This window comes from Phyllobates terribilis, unplaced genomic scaffold (genome assembly GCF_046119375.1).
Source record: "Phyllobates terribilis strain yellow unplaced genomic scaffold, ASM4611937v1 Scaffold_3__8_contigs__length_932513732, whole genome shotgun sequence".
In the NCBI taxonomy this organism is placed as follows: domain Eukaryota; kingdom Metazoa; phylum Chordata; class Amphibia; order Anura; family Dendrobatidae; genus Phyllobates; species Phyllobates terribilis.
In genome coordinates this window covers 670,365,611-670,389,387 of record NW_027362763.1, presented here as the reverse complement: position 1 = coordinate 670,389,387, position 23,777 = coordinate 670,365,611, and the positions used below count along the sequence as shown (strand labels likewise).

The following is a 23,777-nucleotide window of genomic DNA, read 5'->3' as shown; positions in this document are numbered from 1 at the left end:
CGCAGAAATCTCAAACACCTTGACCTACACTCACCCTCTGAATCCCTTATCCCTTACAGACATAAGCTCCTTACATGACACACATGTTGCTGCCGCCTTATATAACACCATAACAGCTGCAGCTCTCGATTCGGTCGACCCCCTCACACATACCAAAGCTCGCACAATCAACAGGCAACCCTGGCACACCAACCTAACCAAGGAACTGAGGTGGGCTTCCAGGGTTGCTGAGCGGAGATGGAAAAGGTCCCACACCAATGAGCACTTCATCGCGTTCAAACAGTCCCTCACTACCTTCAAGTCCACACTCACTACAGCAAAAAACATACCGTATTTTTCGGACTATAAGACGCACTTTTTTCCTCCAAAATTTTGGAGGAAAGTGGGGGGTGTGTCTTATAGTCCAATATACATAAATACTGTGGCTGTGGAGGTGGGGGATGTGGGGGAAGTGACAGTGGCGGAGTAGCGGTGCACAGGAGGCAGGAGCCGCCTGCTGCAGCCTACACTGTCCCCGCTACTAAAGAAAATGAATATTCACTGCTCCCCACTCCAATGGGTGTGGTGAATATTCATGGCCTTTAATAGTGGGCACGCTGACAGCCGCTCTGCAGCTAAAGTGTGCACGCTATTAGGGAGAATGAATGGTCACTGCTCCCCACGCACGCAGTCCCGGCATGGAGAGCAGTGACTATTCCAGCAGAGAGCGAGACGAAAGTGCTGGAGAGGAGGTGAGTATGACTGTTTATTTTTTTCTGCGCAGCGTGACGGGGATCAGGGGGTGCCAAGCATACCAGGATGAGGGGGCCATACATACAGGGATGAAGACTGCCATACATACCGGGATGAGGGGGGCCATACATACAGGGATGAAGGGGGCCATGCATACAAGGATGAGGGGTGCCATGCATACAAGGATGAAGCATGAGGGGAACCATCCATACAGGGATGAGGCATGAGGGGGACCCATCCATACAGGGATGAGGCATGAGGGGGACCATCCATACAGGGATGAGGCATGAGGGGGACCATCCATACAGGGATGAGGCATGAGGGGGACCATCCATACAGGGATGAGGCATGAGGGGGACCATCCATACAGGGATGAGGCATGAGGGGGACCATCCATACAGGGATGAAGCATGAGGGGGACCATCCATACAGGGATGAGGCATGAGGGGGGCCATCCATACAGGGATGAGGCATGAGGGGGGCCATCCATACAGGGATGAGGCATGAGGGGGACCATCCATACAGGGATGAGGCATGAGGGGGACCATCCATACAGGGATGAGGCATGAGGGGGACCATCCATACAGGGATGAGGCAGGAGGGGGGCCATCCATACAGGGATGAGGCAGGAGGGGGGCCATCCATACAGGGATGAGGCAGGAGGGGGGCCATCCATACAGGGATGAGGCAGGAGGGGGGCCATCCATATAGGGATGAAGGGGGGCATACATACCAGGATGAAGGATGAGGGGGGCTATACATACAGGGATAAAGGGGGCCATACATACATGGATGAAGAGGGCTATACATACCAGGAAGAGGAATGAAGGTGCCATACATACCAGGATGGGGGATTGGGGTGCCATGCATACAAGGATGGGGGATTGGGGTGCCATGCATATCAGGATGGGGATGAGGGCCACGTATAACAGGAAGGAGGGGGCCATATACAACAGGATGGAGGACATTACCCCTATAACAGGGTCAGCAGCAGACCCCCTCCCCCATAACAGTGCATCATGACCACATTTTTTGCTTAAATTTTTTTTCTATTTTCCTCCTCTAAAACCTAGGTGCGTCTTATGGTCTGGTGCGTCTTACAGTCCGAAAAATACGGTACTTCACATCTCTCATATCCTCCCTGTCTCACAACCCTAAACAGCTAATCAACATTTTCAATTCTCTCCTCCATCCCCCAGAGCCTCCTCCCTCTCCTCTCATCTCAGCCGATGACTTCGCCTCATTCTTCAAGAAGAAGATTGACACCATCAGACAAAGCTTCTGCCTAAAGTCCCCACAGCCCCTTCTTATATCTACTCAATCCTCCTCCTCCTCCAAAACCAGCTTCTCTACCATTACAGAAGATCAACTTTCCTCCTTACTCTCCAAATCATACTTCACCACCTGTGAAACTTTACCTTATCCCGTCCCACCTCATCCCTAACCTCCCCACATTCTTCATCCCAACTCTAAAGCACCTCTTCAAGCTGTCACTAACAACTGGTGTCTTCCCCTCATGCTTCAAATACGCTGCAATCACACCCATCCTCAAAAAGCCCTCCCTGGACACATCGTCTATGACTAGCTATCGCCCCATATCACTTCTCCCCTTTGCCTCAAAACTACTGGAACAACACGTCCATTCTGAACTGTCCTCCCACTTCTCCTCTTACTTCCTCTTTGACCGTTTACTATCAGGCTACCGAAAGCATCACTCCACTGATACTGCCCTGACCAAAGTCACCAATGACCTACTAACCGCCAAATCCAAGCGACACTACTCTGTCCTCCTCCTCCTAGACCTGTCATCTGCCTTTGACACAGGGGACCATTCCCTATTACTCCAGACTCTCTCATCTCTCGGCATCACAGACTTGGTCCTATCCTGGATCTCCTCATACCTAACAGACCGGACATTCAGTGTCTCCCACTCACACACCACCTCCTCATCTCGCCCCCTATCTGTCTGTGTCCCCCAAGGTTCAGTTCTAGGACCTCTGCTCTTCTCCATCTACACCCTCGGCCTGGGACAGCTCATAGAGTCTCATGGCTTTCATTATCACCTCTATGCTGATGACACACAGATCTACCTCTCTGGACCCGATATCACCTCCTCACTAACCAAAATCCCACAATGTCTCTCTGCTATTTCATCCTTCTTCTCTGCTAGATTTCTAAAACTTAATATGGATAAAACATAATTCATCATCTTTCCACCATCTCACTCAACTCCCCCATCTGACCTATCCATCAAAGTCAATAGCGGTCCACTCTCCCCAGTCCCACAAGCTCGCTGCCTTGGGGTAACCCTGGACTCTTATCTCTCCTTCACACCTCATATCCAAGCCCTTTCCACTTCCTGCCGACTCCAACTCAAAAATATCTCCCGGATCCGCACATTCCTCAGCAAAGACTCTGCAAAAACACTAGTGCACGCCCTCATCATCTCCTGCCTTGACCACTGCAACCTTCTGCTCTGTGGCCTCCCTTCTAACACTCTTGCACCCCTCCAATCTATCCTAAACTCTGCTGCCTGACTAATCCCCCTGTCCCCCCGCTGTTCCCCGGTCTCTCCTCTCTGTCAATCCCTTCACTGGCTCCCCATTGCCCAGAGACTCCAGTTCAAAACCCTAACCATGACATACAAAGCCATCCACAACCTGTCTCCTCCATACATCTGTGACCTGGTCTCCCGGTACTTACCTGCACGCAGCCTCCGATCCTCACAAGATCTGCTTCTCTACTCCCCTCTTATCTCCTCCTCCCACAATTGCATACAAGATTTCTCCCGCGCATCCCCCCTACTCTGGAACTCTCTACCCCAACATATCAGACTCTCGCCTACCGGGGAAACCATCAAAAGGAACCTGAAGACCCACCTCTTCCGACAAGCCTACAACCTGCAGTAACCACCGCTCCACCATACCACTGCACGACCAGCTCTACCCTCACCTACTGTATCTTCACCTATCCCTGGTAGACTGTGAGCTCTCGCGTGCAGGGTCCTCGCTCCTCCTGTACCAGTTTGCCGCTGTGTTTTTGTTCAAGATTTTTGAAATTGTTTTTGCTATGTATATCCCTTTTTCACATGTAAAGTTCCATGGAATAAATGGTGCTATAATAATAATAATAATGATGATGATGATGATGATGATGATGAGGATGATGAACCATCAGAGTCCAAGTCATGGACAACCCCTTTAAGGTGATAAACTACACATACCACTGCTGTAGAGTACAGGCACATTTCATGACCATAAAAAAAAGTTCTGTCGGCTCATTCCACAAGCCATGACTAGGTTCTCAATGGTTCTGATGATGCAGCCATACGTAGGTTTGTATTGTTTTCTGTTTTTTTTTGGGGAGGTGGGGGGTACGTGACTTTAAACTTTTTTGGGCCACATATAATTTAGTTGTATATTTTTTTTTTTCGGCGGATGGAGAAAAAGGCAAAACTGTTGTTAATTTTTTCAGTTTTACGTGTGGTTTAAAAAGGAACCTGACAGTAGATTCATTCTTCCTGAAGCACAAACCACGGGCAACGGGACAGAGCGATGGCCACAGGTATGCTTTACCCTGAAATGCGCAGCGTCCCAGAGAAAACGTACTGTGATTTGTGGACTATAAAATGCACTCATTAACAAGAATAAATCTTACTAAAAATGTGTGTGTTTTATAGTCCGGAGGCAGGTATGATGGAGAACAGTGCCGCAGCGTCCGGCCCAATCATTGAGAGAACTGATCTCGCCTCCTGCCCCACACTGATCAATCTGATCAGTGGAGGGCAGGAAAGGAATAAAGACCCTTCAGGTCATGTGATCACTGATATGCCTGCAAGGAATGGTATGTAGAACAGCTGTGTGTGCATGTAGAAGAGCTGTGTGTGCATGTAGAAGAGCTGTGTGTGCATGTAGCAGAGCTGTGTGTGTAGCAAGCTGTGTGTTTGTGTACACTGTGTGTGTATATGTAGCAGAGCTGTGTTTGCAGTAACACTGTGTGTGTATGTAGCACAGCTATGCGCTTGTATATGTGCTACGTGTATGTAGCACAGCTATGGGCTGCGTGCAGCAACACTGCTTGTACGCAGTAGAGCTGTGTGTGCAGCAACACTGTTTGTGCATAGCAGAGCTGTGTGTGCAGCAAAACTGTTTGTGCATAGCAGAGCTGTGTGTGCAGCAACACTGTTTGAACGTAGTAGAGCTGTGTGTGCAGCAAAACTATGTAGGAGGGTTGTGTGTTTGTGTACACTGTGTGAGTATGTTGCAGAGCTGTGTGTTTGTGTACGCTGTGTGTTTGTGTAGTAGACAGGGCTGTGGAGTTGGTAAGCCAAACCTCTGACTCCTCAATTTCCATGACACCGACTCCGACTCCCTCATACATGGCTCATGTTTAAGTGATACATTTCCTGTAGCACAGATTCATCTCAGATAAAAGTCTAGACCCTTAGATCAGGAATAGGACAGACATTTATAGGACATTTCAGAACTTTCCCAAATTCTTATGAAAAAATATTCCCCACAAACTGCATTGAACTACTGCACCCAATTTATTATATATTTTAGGAGTTGGTCCATTTTATACCGACTCTGATTCCGACACCACAACTCCGACTCCACAGCCCTGGCATCAGAGCCATGTTTGTGTACACTATATGTATGTAGCATAGCTGTGTGTTTGTGTACAGTGTGTGTATGTAGCAAAGCTGTGGGTTTGTGTATGCTGTGTGTATGTAGCAAAGCTTTGCTTGTGTACACTGTGTATGTATGTAGCAGAGCTGTGTTTGTGTACACTGTGTATGTATGTAGCAGAGCTGTGTTTGTGTACACTGTGTATGTATGTAGCAGAGCTGTGTTTGTGTACACTGTGTATGTATGTAGCAGAGCTGTGTTTGTGTACACTGTGTATGTATGTAGCAGAGCTGTGTTTGTGTACACTGTGTATGTATGTAGCAGAGCTGTGTTTGTGTACACTGTGTATGTATGTAGCAGAGCTGTGTTTGTGTACATTGTGTATGTATGTAGCAGAGCTGTGTTTGTGTACACTGTGTATGTATGTAGGAGAGCTGTGTTTGTGTACACTGTGTATGTATGTAGCAGAGCTGTGTGTTTGTGTACACTGTGTGTGTATGTAGCAGAGCTGTGGGTGCAGCAACACTATGTAGCAGGGCTGTGTGTAGGTGTACACTGTGTGTGTGTGTATGTAGCAAAGCTGTTTTTTTGTGTACACTGTGTATCTGTAGCAGAGCTGTGTTTGTGTACACTATATGTATGTAGCATAGCTGTGTGTTTGTGTACAGTTAGTGTGTATGTAGCAGAGCTGTGGGTTTGTGTACGCTGTGTGTATGTAGCAGAGTTGTGTTGGTGTACACTGTGTATATGTAGCAGAGCTGTGTTGTGTACACTGTGTATGTATGTAGCAGAACTGTGTTGGTGTACACGGTGTATATGTTGCACAGGTGTTTGTTTGTGTATACTGTGAGTGTATGTAGCAGAGCTGTGTGTTTGCATACACTGTGTGCAAAATTATTAGGCAGTGAGTAATTTGACCATATTATTTTGATGCAGATTTTCCACCTCTGAGCTGTATAAACCTGTACGCCGACTGGATGATGCAGATGAGGTGATGTGTATTTATTAGTGATGAGTGAGTATGTTCGGTTAAGCCTTTCGGCGAGTATGCTTCTGCGAGTACCGAGTATCTTCAGGGTACTCAGTGATTTGTTTGAATCACTCCCGTGTGCATGATCTGCGACTGTTTGACAGCTTTATTACATGTGAGGAATGTGTAAGAAACAAGAAATCCTCACATGTATTAAAGCTGTCAAACAGACGCAGATCATGCACACGGGAGCGATTCAAACAAATCACCGAGTACCCTGAAGATACTCGGTACTCGCAGAAGCATACTCGCCGAAAGGCTTAACCGAACATACTCGCTCATCACTAGAATTTATGTAATGAGGGGGTGTGGCCTCAGGATGCCCCACCCTTTATCAGGGTGTAAAAATTATTTAACAGCTTGTTTTCCTAATGCAAAATGGACCAAAAAAAATAGATTTATCTGACTTTAAAAAGTCCCAGATTGTCCCCAGTCTCCAGAGGAGGCCGCTCCTGAGATTGTCAGATATTGGGGCGATCACAGAACAGCAAAAGGTTCACAGCAAATAATAATAATTATAATAATAATAATAATAATAATAATATAATCACCAGGAGCAAAAACCAAGAGAAAAAGACACAAGAAGAATCAGATGAGAAGCGACCGGCAGCCGATATCCTCCAGTGCTGCCATATCCCAGAGCCGCAGTCTCCCTGGAGGCCAGAAGTACAAGGGGTTAAGTGCTCAGAGACACGCCCGAGGTGAGGAGGCCGAGCCCGACCACCACTGAGCAAGACACAGAACTGCAAGGTGTTCAGTGCTCAGAGACACGGCCGAGGTGAGGAGGCTGAGCCCGACCACCACTGAGCAAGACACAGAAGTGCAAGGTGTTCAGTGCTCAGAGACACGGCCGAGGTGAGGAGGCTGAGCCCGACCACCACTGAGTAAGACACAGAAGTACAAGGTGCTCAGTGCTCAGAGACATGGCCGAGGTGAGGAGGCTGAGCCCGACCACCACTGAGCAAGACACAGAAGTACAAGGGGTTCAGTGCTCTGAGACACCGCCGAGGTGAGGAGGCCGAGCCCGACCACCACTGAGCAAGACACAGAAGTACAAGGTGTTCAGTGCTCAGAGACAGGGCCGAGGTGAGGAGGCTGAGCCCGACCACCACTGAGCAAGACACAGAAGTACAAGGTGTTCAGTGCTCAGAGACACGGCCGAGGTGAGGAGGCTGAGCCCGACCACCACTGAGCAAGACACAGAAGTGCAAGGTGTTCAGTGCTCAGAGACACGGCCGAGGTGAGGAGGCTGAGCCCGACCACCACTGAGCAAGACACAGAAGTACAAGGCGCGCAATGCTCAGAGACAGGGCCGAGGTGAGGAGGCTGAGCCCGACCACCACTGAGCAAGACACAGAAGTACAAGGTGTTCAGTGCTCAGAGACATGGCCGAGGTGAGGAGGCTGAACCCGACCACCACTGAGCAAGATACAGAAGTACAAGGTGTTCAGTGCTCAGAGACACAGCCGAGGTGAGGAGGCTGAGCCCGACCACCACTGAGCAAGACACAGAAGTACAAGGTGTTCAGTGCTCAGAGACACGGCCGAGGTGAGGAGGCTGAGCCCGACCACCACTAAGCAGGACACAGAAGTACAAGGTGTTCAGTGCTCAGAGACATGGCCGAGGTGAGGAGGCTGAGCCCGACCACCACTGAGCAAGACACAGAAGTACAAGGTGCTCAGTGCTCAGAGACATGGCCAAGGTGAGGAGGCTGAGCCCGACCACCACTGAGCAAGACACAGAAATACAAGGTGTTCAGTGCTCAGAGACATGGCCGAGGTGAGGAGGCTGAACCCGACCACCACTGAGCAAGATACAGAAGTACAAAGTGTTCAGTGCTCAGAAACACGGCCAAGGTGAAGAGGCTGAGCCCGACCACCACTGAGCAAGACACAGAAGTACAAGGTGTTCAGTGCTCAGAGACATGGCCAAGGTGAGGAGGCTGAGCCCGACCACCACTGAGCAAGACACAGGAGTACAAGGTGTTCAGTGCTCAGAGACACGGCCGAGCCCGACCACCACTGAGCAAGATACAGAAGTACAAGGTGTTCAGTGCTCAGAAACACGGCCAAGGTGAAGAGGCCGAGCCCGACCACCACTGAGCAAGACACAGAAGTACAAGTTGTTCAGTGCTCAGAGACACAGCCGAGGTGAGGAGGCTGAGCCCGACCACCACTGAGCAAGACACAAAAGTACAAGGTGTTCAGTGCTCAGAGACACGGCCGAGGTGAGGAGGCTGAGCCCGACCACCACTGAGCAAGACACAGAAGAACAAGGTGTTCAGTGCTCAGAGACACGGCCAAGGTGAGGAGGCCGAGTCAACAGGACCATCAACAAGAAACCGCATGTGCCAGAACAGAACAGAGCCAGGAATATGGGGCAGAGCATAAATCAGATCTACGTCACATAGTGGCACATTCCTCTTACCCAATTATTTTTCTTCCCCGCGAAGATTTCCATGTTCTCCCCGTACTGAGGCTCCTCCAGTAACGTCTGATACTCAAACATGAGGCGCGAGCTCTCACTCAGGCGGCTGCACTGGTACTGGTGATACTGCTGCACCAGCTCCTTCACCACCTGTAGGAGGCACTCCGGGTCCGAGGCGTCCCACCCTGCCAGACTCTAGAAGTGTCAGAAATAAGAAATAATGTACAAAACAACAGGATTATAGCAGTTATATTCTTGTACATAGGAGCAGTATAATAGTAGTTATATTCTTGTACATGGAGCAGTATTATAGTAGTTATATTCTTGTACATAGGAGCAGTATTATAGTAGTTATATTCCTGTACATGGAGCAGTATTATAGTAGTTATATTCTTGTACATAGGGGCAGTATAATAGTAGTTATATTCTTGTACATGGAGCAGTATTATAGTAGTTATATTCTTGTACATAGGAGCAGTATTATAGTAGTTATATTCCTGTACATGGAGCAGTATTATAGTAGTTATATTCTTGTACATAGGGGCAGTATTATAGTAGTTATATTCTTGTACATAGGGGGCAGTATTATAGTAGTTATATTCTTGTACATAGGGGGCAGTATTATATTAGTTATATTCTTGTACATAGGGGCAGTATTATAGTAGTTATATTCTTATACATAGGAGGCAGTATTATAGTAGTTATATTCTTATACATAGGAGGCAGTATTATAGTAGTTATATTCTTGTACATAGGGAGCAGTATTATAGTAGTTATATTCTTGTACATAGGAGCAGTATTATAGTAGTTATATTCTTGTACATGGAGCAGTATTATAGTAGTTATATTCTTGTACATGGAGCAGTATTATAGTAGTTATATTCCTGTACATAGGGGGCAGTATTATAGTAGTTATATTCTTGTACATGGAGCAGTATTATAGTAGTTATATTCCTGTACATAGGAGCAGTATTATAGCAGTTATATTCTTGTACATAGGAGCAGTATAATAGTAGTTATATTCTTGTACATGGAGCAGTATTATAGTAGTTATATTCTTGTACATAGGGGGCAGTATTATAGTAGTTATATTCTTGTACATAGGGGGCAGTATTATAGTAGTTATATTCTTGTACATAGGGGGCAGTATTATAGTAGTTATATTCCTGTACATGGAGCAGTATTATAGTAGTTATATTCTTGTACATAGGGGCAGTATTATAGTAGTTATATTCTTGTACATAGGGGGCAGTATTATAGTAGTTATATTCTTGTACATAGGGGGCAGTATTATAGTAGTTATATTCTTGTACATAGGGGGCAGTATTATATTAGTTATATTCTTGTACATAGGGGGCAGTATTATATTAGTTATATTCTTGTACATAGGGGCAGTATTATAGTAGCTATAATCTTATACATAGGAGGCAGTATTATAGTAGTTATATTCTTGTACATAGGGAGCAGTATTATAGTAGTTATATTCTTGTACATGGAGCAGTATTATAGTAGTTATATTCTTGTACATGGAGCAGTATTATAGTAGTTATAGTCTTGTACATAGGAGCAGTATTATAGTAGTTATATTCTTGTATATAGGGAACAGTATTATAGTAGTTATATTCTTGTACATAGGAGCAGTATTATAGTAGTTATATTCTATACATAGTAGCAGTATTATAGTAGTTATATTCTTGTACATAGGAGCAGTATTAAAGTAGTTATATTCTTGTACATAGGAGCAGTATTATAGTAGTTATATTCTTGTACATAGGGGCAGTATTATAGTAGTTATATTCTTGTACATAGGGAGCAGTATTATAGTAGTTATATTCTTGTATATAGGGGCAGTATTATAGTAGTTATATTCTTGTACATAGGAGCAGTATTATAGTAGTTATATTCTTGTACATAGGAGCAGTATTATAGTAGTTATATTCTTGTACATAGGGGGCAGTATTATAGTAGTTATATTCTTGTACATAGGGGCAGTATTATAGATGTTATATTGTTGTACATAGGAGCAGTATTATAGTAGTTATATTCTTATACAGGGGCAGTATTATAGTAGTTATATTCTTGTACATAGGGGGCAGTATTATAGTAGTTATATTCTTGTACATAGGGAGCAGTATTATAGTAGTTATATTCTTGCACATAGGGGGCAGTATTATAGTAGTTGTATTATTGGGCAGCATTATACTACAACATTATAATAAAATCTATATAATGACACGTCTTTACGATGTAACTGAGGACCATTCATTGAGCTCGGATGTGAATATTCCTGGTGGATGGAAGCACATGTGATGAAGATGGGTGATAGGTGCTTAGTCCTCATTGGTTCTGGATGATGAGACTATATAGATACAATCATATATGGCGGTACTATGCAGGCTGGCGGTGTACCCGGGGAAGGTGCGGAGATGAGTGGGTTTGCACTCTTTTCTCGATGTCTGGGGGTGTATTGTATAGGAAGCCTGGAATGTATTGATGAATGGCAGATCGTCTCTTTTCCATTCAGTCAGATGATAAAGGCGCCATTTCCGGCAGCCGGGGCCGAGCGCGTCACTCTGACATCTGTCTATTTGTAGTACGGCTGTTTGTGTTCTCGGTTAGCGCGATCACAATTACACAACGCGTGAGTCATCCGGGAGTGATGTCATCGGCCCATGAGTCACGGGGCCGGAGAATCATTAACCCCGAAGTATGAGGACATTGTAGGCTGCCCACATCACGGAGCGGGGACATGTACAGTAAATCGGAAACTGACGGCTCCCCTGTCACTTAACCCCTTCAGAGGGGGTTAGAGAAAAAATAGCAAAAAGGAAAAAATATTGAATTTTCCACTTTGCATTATGGCGGTTATAACTCTGCGTCGCGCGGTGTGGCCGATTTATTTAATATCTGTAGACGCTAATTTTACAGTATTTGCCAATTATCAGATAATATTTGGGCAAAGGCAAGTAATATTTTAACATTACCATTACTTATCCAGTGATGCTCCTCGTCCACTTCTGTTTACAGGGCAGCAGCGGTCACATTCCACTGAAAACACATTACCCCCTGCAGCCAATCACTTGCCTCATCTGACTACCTTGTCATCACTGTGAGCTTTCTGATTGGCTACAGAGATCGCACGCTGTAGGCAGATGTGACCGCTGCAAACAAACACTTGCGGGGAACAGCAGGAGGCGGCAGTGGATTTTCAAAGTCTGACCGTAGCTTTCAAGGGGTCATGTAGCAGAGGTTATAGGTGACTGACGTAAGAGCTCTGACTGTGTACTACAGCCATTGCTTATGTCATGATTACTGAGGAGAGATTCGCTTTCACCTCCCGACGCGCGTGACGCTCCTTCACCTCCCGACGCGCCTTCACCTCCCGACGCGCGTGACGCGCCTTCACCTCCCGACGCGCGTGACGCGCCTTCACCTCCCGACGCGCGTGACGCGCCTTCACCTCCCGACGCGCGTGACGCGCCTTCACCTCCCGACGCGCGTGACGCGTCTTCACCTCCCGACGCGCGTGACGCTCCTTCACCTCCCGACGCGCTTCACCTCCCGACGCGCGTGACGCTCCTTCACCTCCCGACGCGCGTGACGCTCCTTCACCTCCCGACGCGCGTGACGCTCCTTCACCTACCGACGCGCCTTCACCTCCCGACGCGCGCGACGCGCCTTCACCTCCCGACGCGCGTGACTGAAACGTGGACATGGTTAGTTATGCAAATAGGTGAAGATTGATGAATTACAATTTTTTAAAAAAAAAGCTGCAAAGTCACGATTCTCCCTAAAATAGAAGGAGGGTCGTAAAATCTGGAGAAACCTTTCAAGACAGAAGCACTAAATGTAAAGATGCATCAATCATCGAGAAACACCTGAATAAATTTGCACATATAAAAGTTAAAACTTACCGGCAGCGCGGAGGGTTCAGGCAAAAATTCTGCATCTTCCCCAAAGATGAAATCAGGAGGTAATTCTGGGTACTGGGCATTGAACAGGATGTCCCCTATAAAACCAGGCACCATCATTATCAAGAACAGCGACGCACCCGTAACCAAATTTACAGAATTTCTAGCAAAACCAAACTTTGGAGTGATCAATGCAGCAAACGTTAACCCCTTCATGACAGTTGCTGTATCTGCCAAGAATTGCTGGGCTGTACAGGCCAGGACGGGACATACATCCCATTACGGCAGTTTATCCTCTATGGACCCAACTTTGCGGCATCTAATAGGATTACGGATGGCATAAAATTAGAAATTCTAAAATAATAATAAAAATAAATAGTGTTGACTCAATGCTCAGCTTAGTTGCATCCTTAAGCCGTTTTTAATCTTGACGTCTGGTATTGCACCTGTTTATATGAATGGCCACTGTGTAATACTTCATTTTCCCTGTGGGGGAGCTGCAGGGAATGTTAACACTTGCTGCCAGGTCTCCCCATTGATTACTGTTGATTGCAGAGGGTCCCAATAAGGGAACACTTTGAAATCAGCTTTGTCCAGGTGCAAAAGTGGCACCATTACAGGGAAAGCAAAAATGCCATAGTAGTGTGAGAAGGTCATTAAACACCATTATGAGGACAGCAAAAGTGGAACTACAAAGAGTGCACCAACAAGAGTGGCACCGCTATGGGGTATGCAAGAGTGGCACCGCTATGGGGTACGCAAGTGTGGCACCACTATGGAGGAAAGTGACAAAAGCCAAAGTGCCACGGATATATGAAAAGCATAAGTGGCACTGTTGTGTGAAAAGTCACGGTGGCACTGCTATGGAGCCAGCAAAAAGTTGTACTGCAATAAGGGGGCCAATGGTGAAAAAAGCAAAAAAGTTACATTATTGTGTGAGATTCCAATGAGGTAGCGCTTTGGGTGCTGCAAGGGTGGCACTAAAATGAGGGAGCCAGGAAAGAAACGTGGCAGCGATATGGGGCAGGTAAAGTGGCAATGCAATGGGGGCGGCAAAGAAGTAGAAGGACTTTAGAGTTGGAAGCAGAGGTGTACTATTTATTTTTGATTTCAGAATGTTGGGAGTACATAGAACAATTGTGGACAGAAGTAGCATCTCTACGTCTAACTCCAGCGTAGTATGTTAAATGAGAAGATAAAGTGGCACCGCCATGGGCCAGCAAGATTGGTACCACTGTGAGCCAACAAACATGGCACCGCCGTGGGCCAGAAAGTTTGGCACCGCCGTAGGCCAGTGAGTTTGGCACCACCATGGGCCAGAGAGTTTGGCACCGCCGTAGGCCAGTGAGTTTGGCACCACCGTGGGCCAGAGAGTTTAGCACCGCCGTAGGCCAGTGAGTTTGGCATCACCATGGGCCAGAGAGTTTGGCACCGCCGTAGGCCAGTGAGTTTGGCACCACCGTGGGCCAGAGAGTTTAGCACCGCCGTAGGCCAGTGAGTTTGGCACCACCGTGGGCCAGAGAGTTTAGCACCGCCGTAGGCCAGTGAGTTTGGCACCACCGTGGGCCAGAGAGTTTGGCACCGCTATAGCAGAAGCAAATGAGGCAATGCTATGTGGGCAGGGAAAGGTACCACGATTTCAGCATTCTGGACTGTGGTGGACAAGGACTCTTTCTCGGCCATGTTGGTACCCGAGTTGCTATACGTGACTGAGAAGTAATTCTCTTATCACAAAGTCAATCTTCAGTTAAATATCTAATCTAACTCCCGTCCTCTACGAGACGCTGACTGTCTGCAGCTACCAGTAGGGAGATAATCTGCACCGTGCCGGTGCAAGCAGCAGAAGACTTCCTGAGGATGATCAGATACATCTTCTCCTCACCACATTAATGTGTTAAAGATAAAGCGAAGTCAGCGGCTGCCAGAGAGCGAGAGCGCAAGAAAACCGTAAAGGAAGCTGCGGCCAAAACATGACAGGTCGGACCACGCTGACATCCAAGACACCGGACCCCAGGAAACAAAACCAAACGAAGGTGGGAGTCGTTATCTAGAAAGTGCAACATCCAAAATGACAACAGTCAGTTTACACCGACACCGGAGCAGCCGAAGGCACCGGGGTGAAACGACACTGATGAGAATGCAAGTCTCCAGATCAGGCCCTGTGCAGACAAGGAACAGCGTCGCGCGAAGATTTTAGCTCTGAAGTACTGGGAATTGTGAGTGCAGCTACAGAGCTTGATAAAGGCTGTCAGGCTATGTTCACACGTGTTTTTTTTCAGTTAAAAATATGCAGCAAAACTGATTTCTGGCAGAAAATCAGCTGCGTCAAATGATGCGTTTTTTTTTCACTGTCCTTCTGTCTCTATTTATGCGTGTACATAAAGTTCTGTGAAAAAAAAGAACCCCGTTCTATTTTGCCATCAAAAATGCTGAAAAAAAGCTGAAAAAAACATAACTGCGTTTTTTGGTGCGTTTTTCTCACCTCCCATTATTTCCTATGGGTGAAAAAAACGCTGAAAGAAGTGAAACGCTCTAATCTCCAAAAACCCAACCGAGGCACAAAATACACAACAACAAAAAACCCCACGATGTGTGAACAGAGAATTCTGGTTTCTCATAGACTTTTGCTGGTGCTGTAAAACGCAGCTGAAAACTTGCATAAAAAATCTGCAGCAAAATACGCTGCAAAACCCGACATGTGTGAACACAGCCTAAGTGTGGTCGCTCAAGATAGATGTAAGATGGCAAAATCTGCAGAGGTCGACCAAATAGACAATATGGAGGGGAAGATCACCCGACTGTGCCCCCATAGCAGAAGTCAGCTGGAAAAAGAGCAATGCCATCAATAGGTCCAGCACAGTGACTGCACCAGCTGAATAGTGAGCGCAGCTCTGGAGTATAATACAGGAGGTAACTCAGGATCAGTAATGTAATGTATGTACACAGTGACTGCACCAGCAGAATAGTGAGTGCAGCTCTGGAGTATAATACAGGATGTAACTCAGGATCAGTAATGTAATGTATGTACACAGTGACTGCACCAGCAGAATAGTGAGTGCAGCTCTGGAGTATAATGCAGGATAAGTAATGTCATTGTGACGATAAAGTTTATCATTTTAATCAACCAGACGTCTAGATATGTTAAGTCAAGACAAAATACACTGTTATCTTTGTGTTGACTTGTAAATGTATGTGTATTTCTGTGGCTGGTCAAGAAGGACAAACGGTTATTTGTATAACCCTGATTGTTGTCTCCTCTTGGGTCTGTGAACAATGAATGTTTGCTAAATATGTTCATTAAACTTTGTGTGAACCCTGTGGTTTGTTGACTCACAAGACAGGAGGACAAAGTACGCAAAATCATTAAATGCTCAAACAATGAGACCTGAGCGCTGCCCGTTCCCCCAACTTGTGACTGATGACCTTAGCCACGTATGTAAATATAAAAAGGGTTTTTCTATCCTGCTGAAAAGAGAATAAAAGATCAGACTCTCTCAGACCATCAGCTTGGTAGCATGGCTTTAACCAAAGAGACACATATTTGGATTCTACATGATTCCGGCCTAAAGGTATCGGCCCTGACTGGAAAGATACGGATCTGCTCCATTAACCATCAGAGAGCCCATGAATACATTTGGGGAGACCATGTGGGGATCATGAAGTCACCTTGCCCCATGGATATGTTGTTTGGGGTTGCCAGGTGGGACCCTCCGGTCGCCTGGAACCCCTGGAGACATTTAAAGAAGCCAGATTGGGACCTGCCGGTCATCTGGCCCCATGGAAACTCTCGGAGCGGTCAGGGTGGGACCCTCGGGTCTCCTGGCCTTGTACATCGATGGAGTGTCAGCTTCCTAAGCTTGCCGCTACCTCCTCTCTGTGGGGGCATGCCAGAAGCGGGGGGCCAATGGTTGAGGTAGTTGGCCCTGGAAGTCCCAAAGTTGCAGCTGTTCTATCCCAGGCGGGCGGAGAGGAAGGGTGAGACTGTTTAACAGTGACTTTTGGAGATTAATCTGATCTGTAGACGGGATATTATAGAATTATTGAATATTTCATGTTATAATGAAGGAAAACAGAGGGAAATGTAAATTCCTGAGGTTCCTGAGCACAGAATCAGTGGGGGCAGCGCCTGATAACCCACATACAAGGCTAAATGGAGAAGGTGGCACTTACCAGGGAGCGGAGGTCGCTGGGACTGGCAGAAATGTCAGGCGCAGCTGGTTAATAGCTCCCTCATTGTGTGCCTGGTTATTACTGCTATTTTGGGCTGCACTAAGTTAAGGCTGAGCTGCCAGAACACAGGGGGCTTCACGGGGGGCCGACATCAGGCTACATCCAGAGGACATGACATTCTGTAGTATTAGCATCTCTGAGGTCCCGGCAGCTCCGTCCCCGGCTGCACACAGCGGAGTACAGGCTGCAAACAGTCTGCAGACATGCCGCACAGCTCCATGCTGGAGGCAGGTAAGGTGCTAATCAGGAGGACTACATGCAAATGACCAATACCAGAGCGCTAATCACCCCGGACAACGTGCTAATCTGCCCTGCTCCACAGCACAGCCCACGGCTACTGTGACGTGCTGATGATCAGCGGGCGGCTGGCAGGAAAACATTTCACGCGGCAGCAGAGGGGAGGTGTGGATATTTCTTCCTTACAAAATGCCGCAAAGGGATTTTCTCACCATAGACATTAACGGCATCTCCACAGATTCCACCATTTATGTGTGAGAGGAAGAGGAAGCCAAACTTCTGCCACCGCAAGGGAGAATGATTTGTAAACCCCATTCACTCCCATGCACTGCTTGCATCCTTGCCGATGCTGCTGGGATCACAAGACTTTCTCACCAAGCAAAGTTGCTCTATAGACAGACTGGGCTCGCCTTTACTTGTTTTGGCAATTCCTTCTGCAGCGGACATCAGCAGGGAGGAGGTAAAAGGCTGCAGTAAGTCCTCCAGCATCCTGCCACAGCAGGGAGGAAGTAAAAGGCTGCAGTAAGTCCGCCAGCATCCTGCTGCAGCAGGGAGGAAGTAAAAGGCTGCAGTGAGTCCTCCAGCATCCTGCCACAGCAGGGAGAATGTAAAAGGCTGCAGTAAGTCCTCCAGCATCCTGCCACAGCAGGGAGGAAGTAAAAGGCTGCAGTAAGTCCGCCAGCATCCTGCTGCAGCAGGGAGGAAGTTAAAGGCTGCAGTAAGTCCGCCAGCATCCTGCTGCAGCAGGGAGGAAGTAAAAGGCTGCAGTGAGTCCTCCAGCATCCTGCCACAGCAGGGAGAATGTAAAAGGCTGCAGTAAGTCCTCCAGCATCCTGCCACAGCAGGGAGGAAGTAAAAGGCTGCAGTAAGTCCGCCAGCATCCTGCTGCAGCAGGGAGGAAGTTAAAGGCTGCAGTAAGTCCGCCAGCATCCTGCTGCAGCAGGGAGGAAGTAAAAGGCTGCAGTGAGTCCTCCAGCATCCTGCCACAGCAGGGAGAATGTAAAAGGCTGCAGTAAGTCCTCCAGCATCCTGCCGCAGCGGGGAGGAAGTAAAGGGCAAAAGTAATTCTTCCAGCAGCTGACAATGACATCTGTAATTCTTTCTGCAGCTAACATCAGAAGTGAGTAAGTAAAGGGCTGCAGTAATTCCTGCTGCTGCTGATACCAGCAAGGAGAAAATAAAATGGGGGGGCGGGCCTCTGTCGCTCTACGGGAAGCGCGGGCGGGCCTCTGTCGCTCTACGGGAAGCGCGGGCGGGCCTTTGTCGCTCTATGGGAAGCGCGGGCGGGCCTTTGTCGCTCTACGGGAAGCGCGGGCGGGCCTCTGTCGCACTACGGGAAGCGCGGGCGGGCCTTTGACGCTCTATGGGAAGAGAGGGCGGGCGGGCCTTTGTCGCTCTACGGAAAGAGCGGGCGGGCCTTTGTCGCTCTACGGAAAGAGCGGGCGGGCCTTTGTCGCTCTACAGGAAGAGCAGGCGGGCCTTTGACGCTCTATGGGAAGAGAGGGCGGGCGGGCCTTTGTCGCTCTACAGGAAGCGCGGGCGGGCCTTTGTCGCTCTACAGGAAGAGCGTGCGGGCCTTTGTCGCTCTACAGGAAGCGCGGGCGGGCCTCTGTCGCTCTACGGGAAGCGCGGGCGGGCCTCTGTCGCTCTACGGGAAGCGCGGGCGGGCCTTTGTCGCTCTATGGGAAAAGAGGGCGGGCCTTTGTCGCTCTATGGGAAGAGAGGGCGGGCGGGCCTTTGTCGCTCTATGGGAAGAGAGGGCGGGCCTTTGTCGCTCTACGGGAAGCGCGGGGGGCCTTTGTCGCTCTACGGGAAGAGCGGGCGGGCCTTTGTCGCTCTACAGGAAGCGCGGGCGGGCCTTTGTCGCTCTACGGGAAGCGCGGGCGGGCCTCTGTCGCTCTACGGGAAGCACGGGCGGGCCTCTGTCGCTCTACGGGAAGCGCGGGCGGGCCTCTGTCGCTCTACGGGAAGCGCGGGCCTCTGTCGCTCTACGGGAAGCGCGGGCGGGCCTCTGTCGCTCTACGGGAAGCGCGGGCGGGCCTCTGTCGCTCTACGGGAAGAGCGGGCGGGCCTTTGTTATTGCATAAGGAGCTGGGTCGTTTTTCTTCAGCTCTTAATCTCCTGTCTGAACACAAGCATAACAGAGAGGGGGGCTTTAATTTTAGGCCAGGCAAGTCATTGTGCAATGGGAAGTGTAATGCATTCTGGAAAGTGAGTGAAAGTTCCTGCACCTACAGTGATGGCAGATTGCTGATGAAGAAGAGGTGCACACAACCTGCCACCTAGTGGTGAGAACTCACATTTTTACAAACAAGTTGGTGAAATTCTGGTAAATTTGCCTTTCTGAAAATTATTCACTTTGCCAAACTCTTGCACATCTCATTATACAAAGTGCCGCGTGGAGAATCCACAGTCGCTGCAGATACAGAGACCCGGCCAGGAGCATCGCATGGTCTATTAGGCAACTCTGAGTTATTAGAGGGGGGGGTCACTTGTTCATCTTTTTTTTTTCATTTGCGGTGGCAGAGAGCGGATACAAAGAACGTCTCTCGCCCTGGAGGACCTGTCCAGTTCTGCATTACACTAACAACCCACTGATATGAACATGTAGCGCCCCGAGGGCTCGGCTGCTACAGGGGTAATTGCACCTCAACCAGAGGTGTGATATTCCACTCCCAGGTAAGGATGGAGTATGGACCAGGGCTCAGTTAGCTGCATACAGCACACACACCCCATTTCCGAGGGACAGCAACGGTGCTCCCATTTTATGCAGGCACAACTGACCATGTCCCTGGCTGGAGTGGGGAGGGGGGTGGAACACCCAGTGCTGTAGGAGCAGGAGGGGACAGTTTCTGGAGCATAGTAAGGAGCTCATTGGGTGCTGGTCACCTGAGCTCAGACACAGAGAAGCAGATAAAAGGTGGGAGCCATCTTAGGAAGGGGTCCAGAAGTTCAGTCAGAGGAGGGAGAGAGAGAGAGCTGACAGGGAGCCGAGGCTCAGCCTGAGCTCAGCTCCACGAGGCAGGCCTGGGGAGAAGGCCGGGGCCAGAGAGGAGAAGAGGAGAAGGAGAAGGAAGGAAGGAGAAGAGACAGAGGAGTAGAAAGGCTCCAGAAACAAGAAGGCAGAAGGGACCCTAAGAGAGCAGAACGGACAGCAACCGTTGCAAGCCCGCGTTATATCGGGTGAAGGGTCAGGCTGTGGAAGGGTACCGGATTCCCAAGTTGGTGGAGGTAAATCATCCCTCAGCCAAGAACCGGAGGTCGTGATCATTTATTGGTGCGACCCCTTGCTACACCCGCTAGGAAGGCACCACATAGGGTCAGGGAAACTGGCGCCAAGTTTACCAAGAGGAGGCCCGAGGCAGCCGGACAGAAGCGTGGTCACTGGTGGGGCACGAGAGGCCAGAGAAAGGATAGAAGGGGGTCCTGTGCCACACTCCTGAACTGCCTGGGGGTTGACCGAGCCTCTCACCTGGTGGACGCAGCACGGCTCAGGCAGTCCTTGCCAACGGAAGTGACTTAGATAACAACTGTGAGTAAAAGACCCTGGACTGCATCATTGGACTCTGTGTGATTTATGCTGCGCCTGCACTATCACCCCCAGCATCCACCTACATTGCCCTGAGGCTACACTCTTCCTGTGGAGCGTTATCCTATCCCTGTGCTGCACCCACAACACCAGCCTCAGCGGTCTGCCCTGCAGCGGCGGTCATCTCTGACCGCAATCCACGGGTGGCGTAGTCGGACATTCAAAACACTGATAAACAGACTGCCACAACTTGGTCTGACCACCCTGAGCCACGGGATCGGGTTGCCACTACTACCCCCAGCATCGTACAGAAGGCCCGGTTCCGGGTACCCCACGGCCCAGGGGGCGAGTCAAACGGATACTAAGTAATACTTCATTTCCCCTGCAGGAGCGCTGCAGGTAAACTTAACACTTACTGCCTTCTGGATTACAGCTGATTGCTGGGGGTCCGGGCAGGGAGGACGCAATACGATCAGTTTATCAGCGTCTAATCATTAGGGAGGGCTCAAAGTGGAGGCCCCCTTTAAGAAGGGTGAATTAACCGTTGACACATCAATCATTAATAATAAAATCAATAATATCTCTGCATTTATTAAGGAGCTCAAAGGAGAAAAAAATACAAATAAATTATAAATTCTGTGTCTGAAGAAGCCGCTTTCTAGAGGAGACGTCCATGATCTGCTCTCCTACAACCGCCCCTGTGCTGCCCCCCGTCAACCCTGTGCCATCAGCCCTGTGCTGCCCGCACCCCCGTCCGCCAGCCCTGTGCTGCCTTCCCCCGTCCGCCAGCCCTGTGCTGCCCCTCCCCCGTCTGCCAGCCCTGTGCTGCCCCTCCCCCGTCAATCCTGTGCTGCCTCTGCCCCACCCCCCACCCATCGGCCCTGTGCTGCCCCTATCCGCCCAGTCAGTCCTGTGCTGCCTCCCCCCCACAGCCCTGTGCTGCCTTCCCCGTCAACCCTGTGCTGCCCCCCCCCACAGCCCTGTGCTGCCCACCTGCCATTGGCCTTGTGCTGCCCCTCCACTTAGTCAGCCCTGTGCTGCCCCTCCACTCCGTCAGCCCTGTGCTGCCCCCACTCCGTCAGCCCTGTGCTGCCCCCACTCCGTCAGCCCTGTGCTGCCCCCACTCCGTCAGCCCTGTGCTGCACCCCCCCCGTCAGCCCTGAGTTGCCCCCCTGTCATCGGCCCTGTGCTGCCCCCCCCATCAGCCCTGTGCTGCCCCCCCTCGTCAGCCCTGTGCTGCCCCCCTGTCATCGGCCCTGTGCTGCCCCCCCTCCCCCATCAGCCCTGTGCTGCCCCCCCTGCCATCGGCCCTGTGCTGCCCGCACCCCGTCAGCCCTGTGCTGCCGCACCCCCGTCCGACCTGTGCTGCCCGCACCCCCGTCCGCCAGCCCTGTGCTGCCTTCCCCGTCCGCCAGCCCTGTGCTGCCTTCCCCGTCGGCCCTGTGCTGCCACTCCCCCGTCAATCCTGTGCTGCCTCTGCCTGCCCCCCCACAGCCCTGTGCTACCTCGTCAGCCCTGTGCTGTCCACCTGCTATTGGCCTTGTGCTGCCCCTCCACCTCGTCAGCCCTGTGCTGCCCCCACTCCGTCAGCCCTGTGCTGCCCCCCACGCCATCGGCCCTGTGCTGCCCCCCCCATCAGCCCTGTGCTGCCCCTCTGCCATCGGCCCTGTGCTGACCCCCCCCCGTCAGCCCTGTGCTGCCCCCCCTGCCATCGGCCCTGTGCTGACCCCCCCCCCCCCGTCAGCCCTGTGCTGCCCCCCCTGCCATCGGCTCTGTGCTGCCCCCATGCCATCGGCCCAGTGCTGCCTTCCCAGACCCGTCGGCCCTGTGCTGCCCTCCCACACCGTCGGCCCTGTGCTGCCCCCCTGCCATCGGCTCTGTGCTGCCTTCCCCCACCCCGTCGGCCCTGTGCTGCCCCCCTGCCATCTGCCCTGTGCTGCCTTCCCCAACCCCGTCGACCCTGTGCTGCCCCCCTGCCATCAGCATGTTGGACCCCAAATTTCGGCTAAGGAATAGATTTTTATAAAACAAGTCAGCGTGTCATGGAGCAGATACTCACACTTCAGCGTCTCCCCCGCGTACGGTATGTGGAGCTTGAAGCGATCACAGCTGGGTCCGGGGGTCAGGGAGGTGCAGCTGCAAGAAAACAAAAGACAGTGACAGCAAAATGACCAAACTTCTGATACCAAAGCCGCAGATGTGGTCACCATGCAAGATCTCTGCTTGCTGTCTGGAAAAGGAAAGAGCCATCGCCTGCAACCTGAGGGGTGAGAAGAGCTGCAGGGATCGTAGGAAGGGACGGCTGAAATGCTCTGCACCAAGCCGAGTTACTGGGGGCCGTCACTGTCACCAGTGTATACTGCGCACCCCCGGGTCAGTAATTGTGGATATGTTTGAACTTGTATAGTGTCTTTTTTACACAACACACAAGGTCCCCCTGCTCGTGCCAGCACATTTCCAGGCGTGTTTGAAGCTTGCCAATGACCATCTGAATGATCCAGGGGGGGCATGGGAGAAGGTGCTGTGGTCAGATGAGACCAAAATAGAACTTTTTGGTATCAAATCAACTCGCCGTGTTTGGAGGAAGAAGAAGGATGAGTACAACTCCAAGAACACCGTCCCAACCGTGAAGCATGGTGGGAGAAACATCATACTTTGGAGTGCTTTTCTGCAAAGGGGACAGGACGACTGCAACGTATCGAAAGAAAGATGGATGGGGTCATGTATCGCAAGATTTTGGCCAGCAACTTCCTTCTCTCAGTAAGAGCATTGAAGATGGGTCGTGGCTGGGTATTTGATACTTATTTCCCCCCTGTATGTCTCCCTTTTCATTTTACAGTCGCTGTTTACATTCACAATCAAAATAAAAACCACACCGGGCTTAATAGTTTCCTCTGTAATCTTCGCAAACGATCCGTAAAGAACAGACGGTGTCCGGTATTTGACACATCCTTTGAAATTAATGGGAGAATTGAAAAATGAAAGATCAGCGCACACGGACATCTGACCCCCCACTTACTTACATTGGTCCGTGTGATATCAGTTTTCCTCAC

At 49.8% G+C, this 23,777-nt stretch overlaps 1 protein-coding gene across 1 annotated transcript in view; it reads right to left on the bottom strand.

Moving 5' to 3' along the window:
- The window catches only part of BABAM2 (BRISC and BRCA1 A complex member 2), a 234,677-nt gene that overhangs the window by 206,135 nt on the left and 4,765 nt on the right, over positions 1-23,777 (bottom strand). The window contains exons 3-5 of the mRNA XM_073671771.1: positions 22,784-22,860; positions 12,732-12,826; positions 8,818-9,012 (exon numbers count right to left, since the gene is read on the bottom strand). Coding sequence (XP_073527872.1) covers positions 8,818-9,012; positions 12,732-12,826; positions 22,784-22,860 — 367 coding nt within the window. The remainder of the gene's footprint in view (positions 1-8,817; positions 9,013-12,731; positions 12,827-22,783; positions 22,861-23,777) is intronic.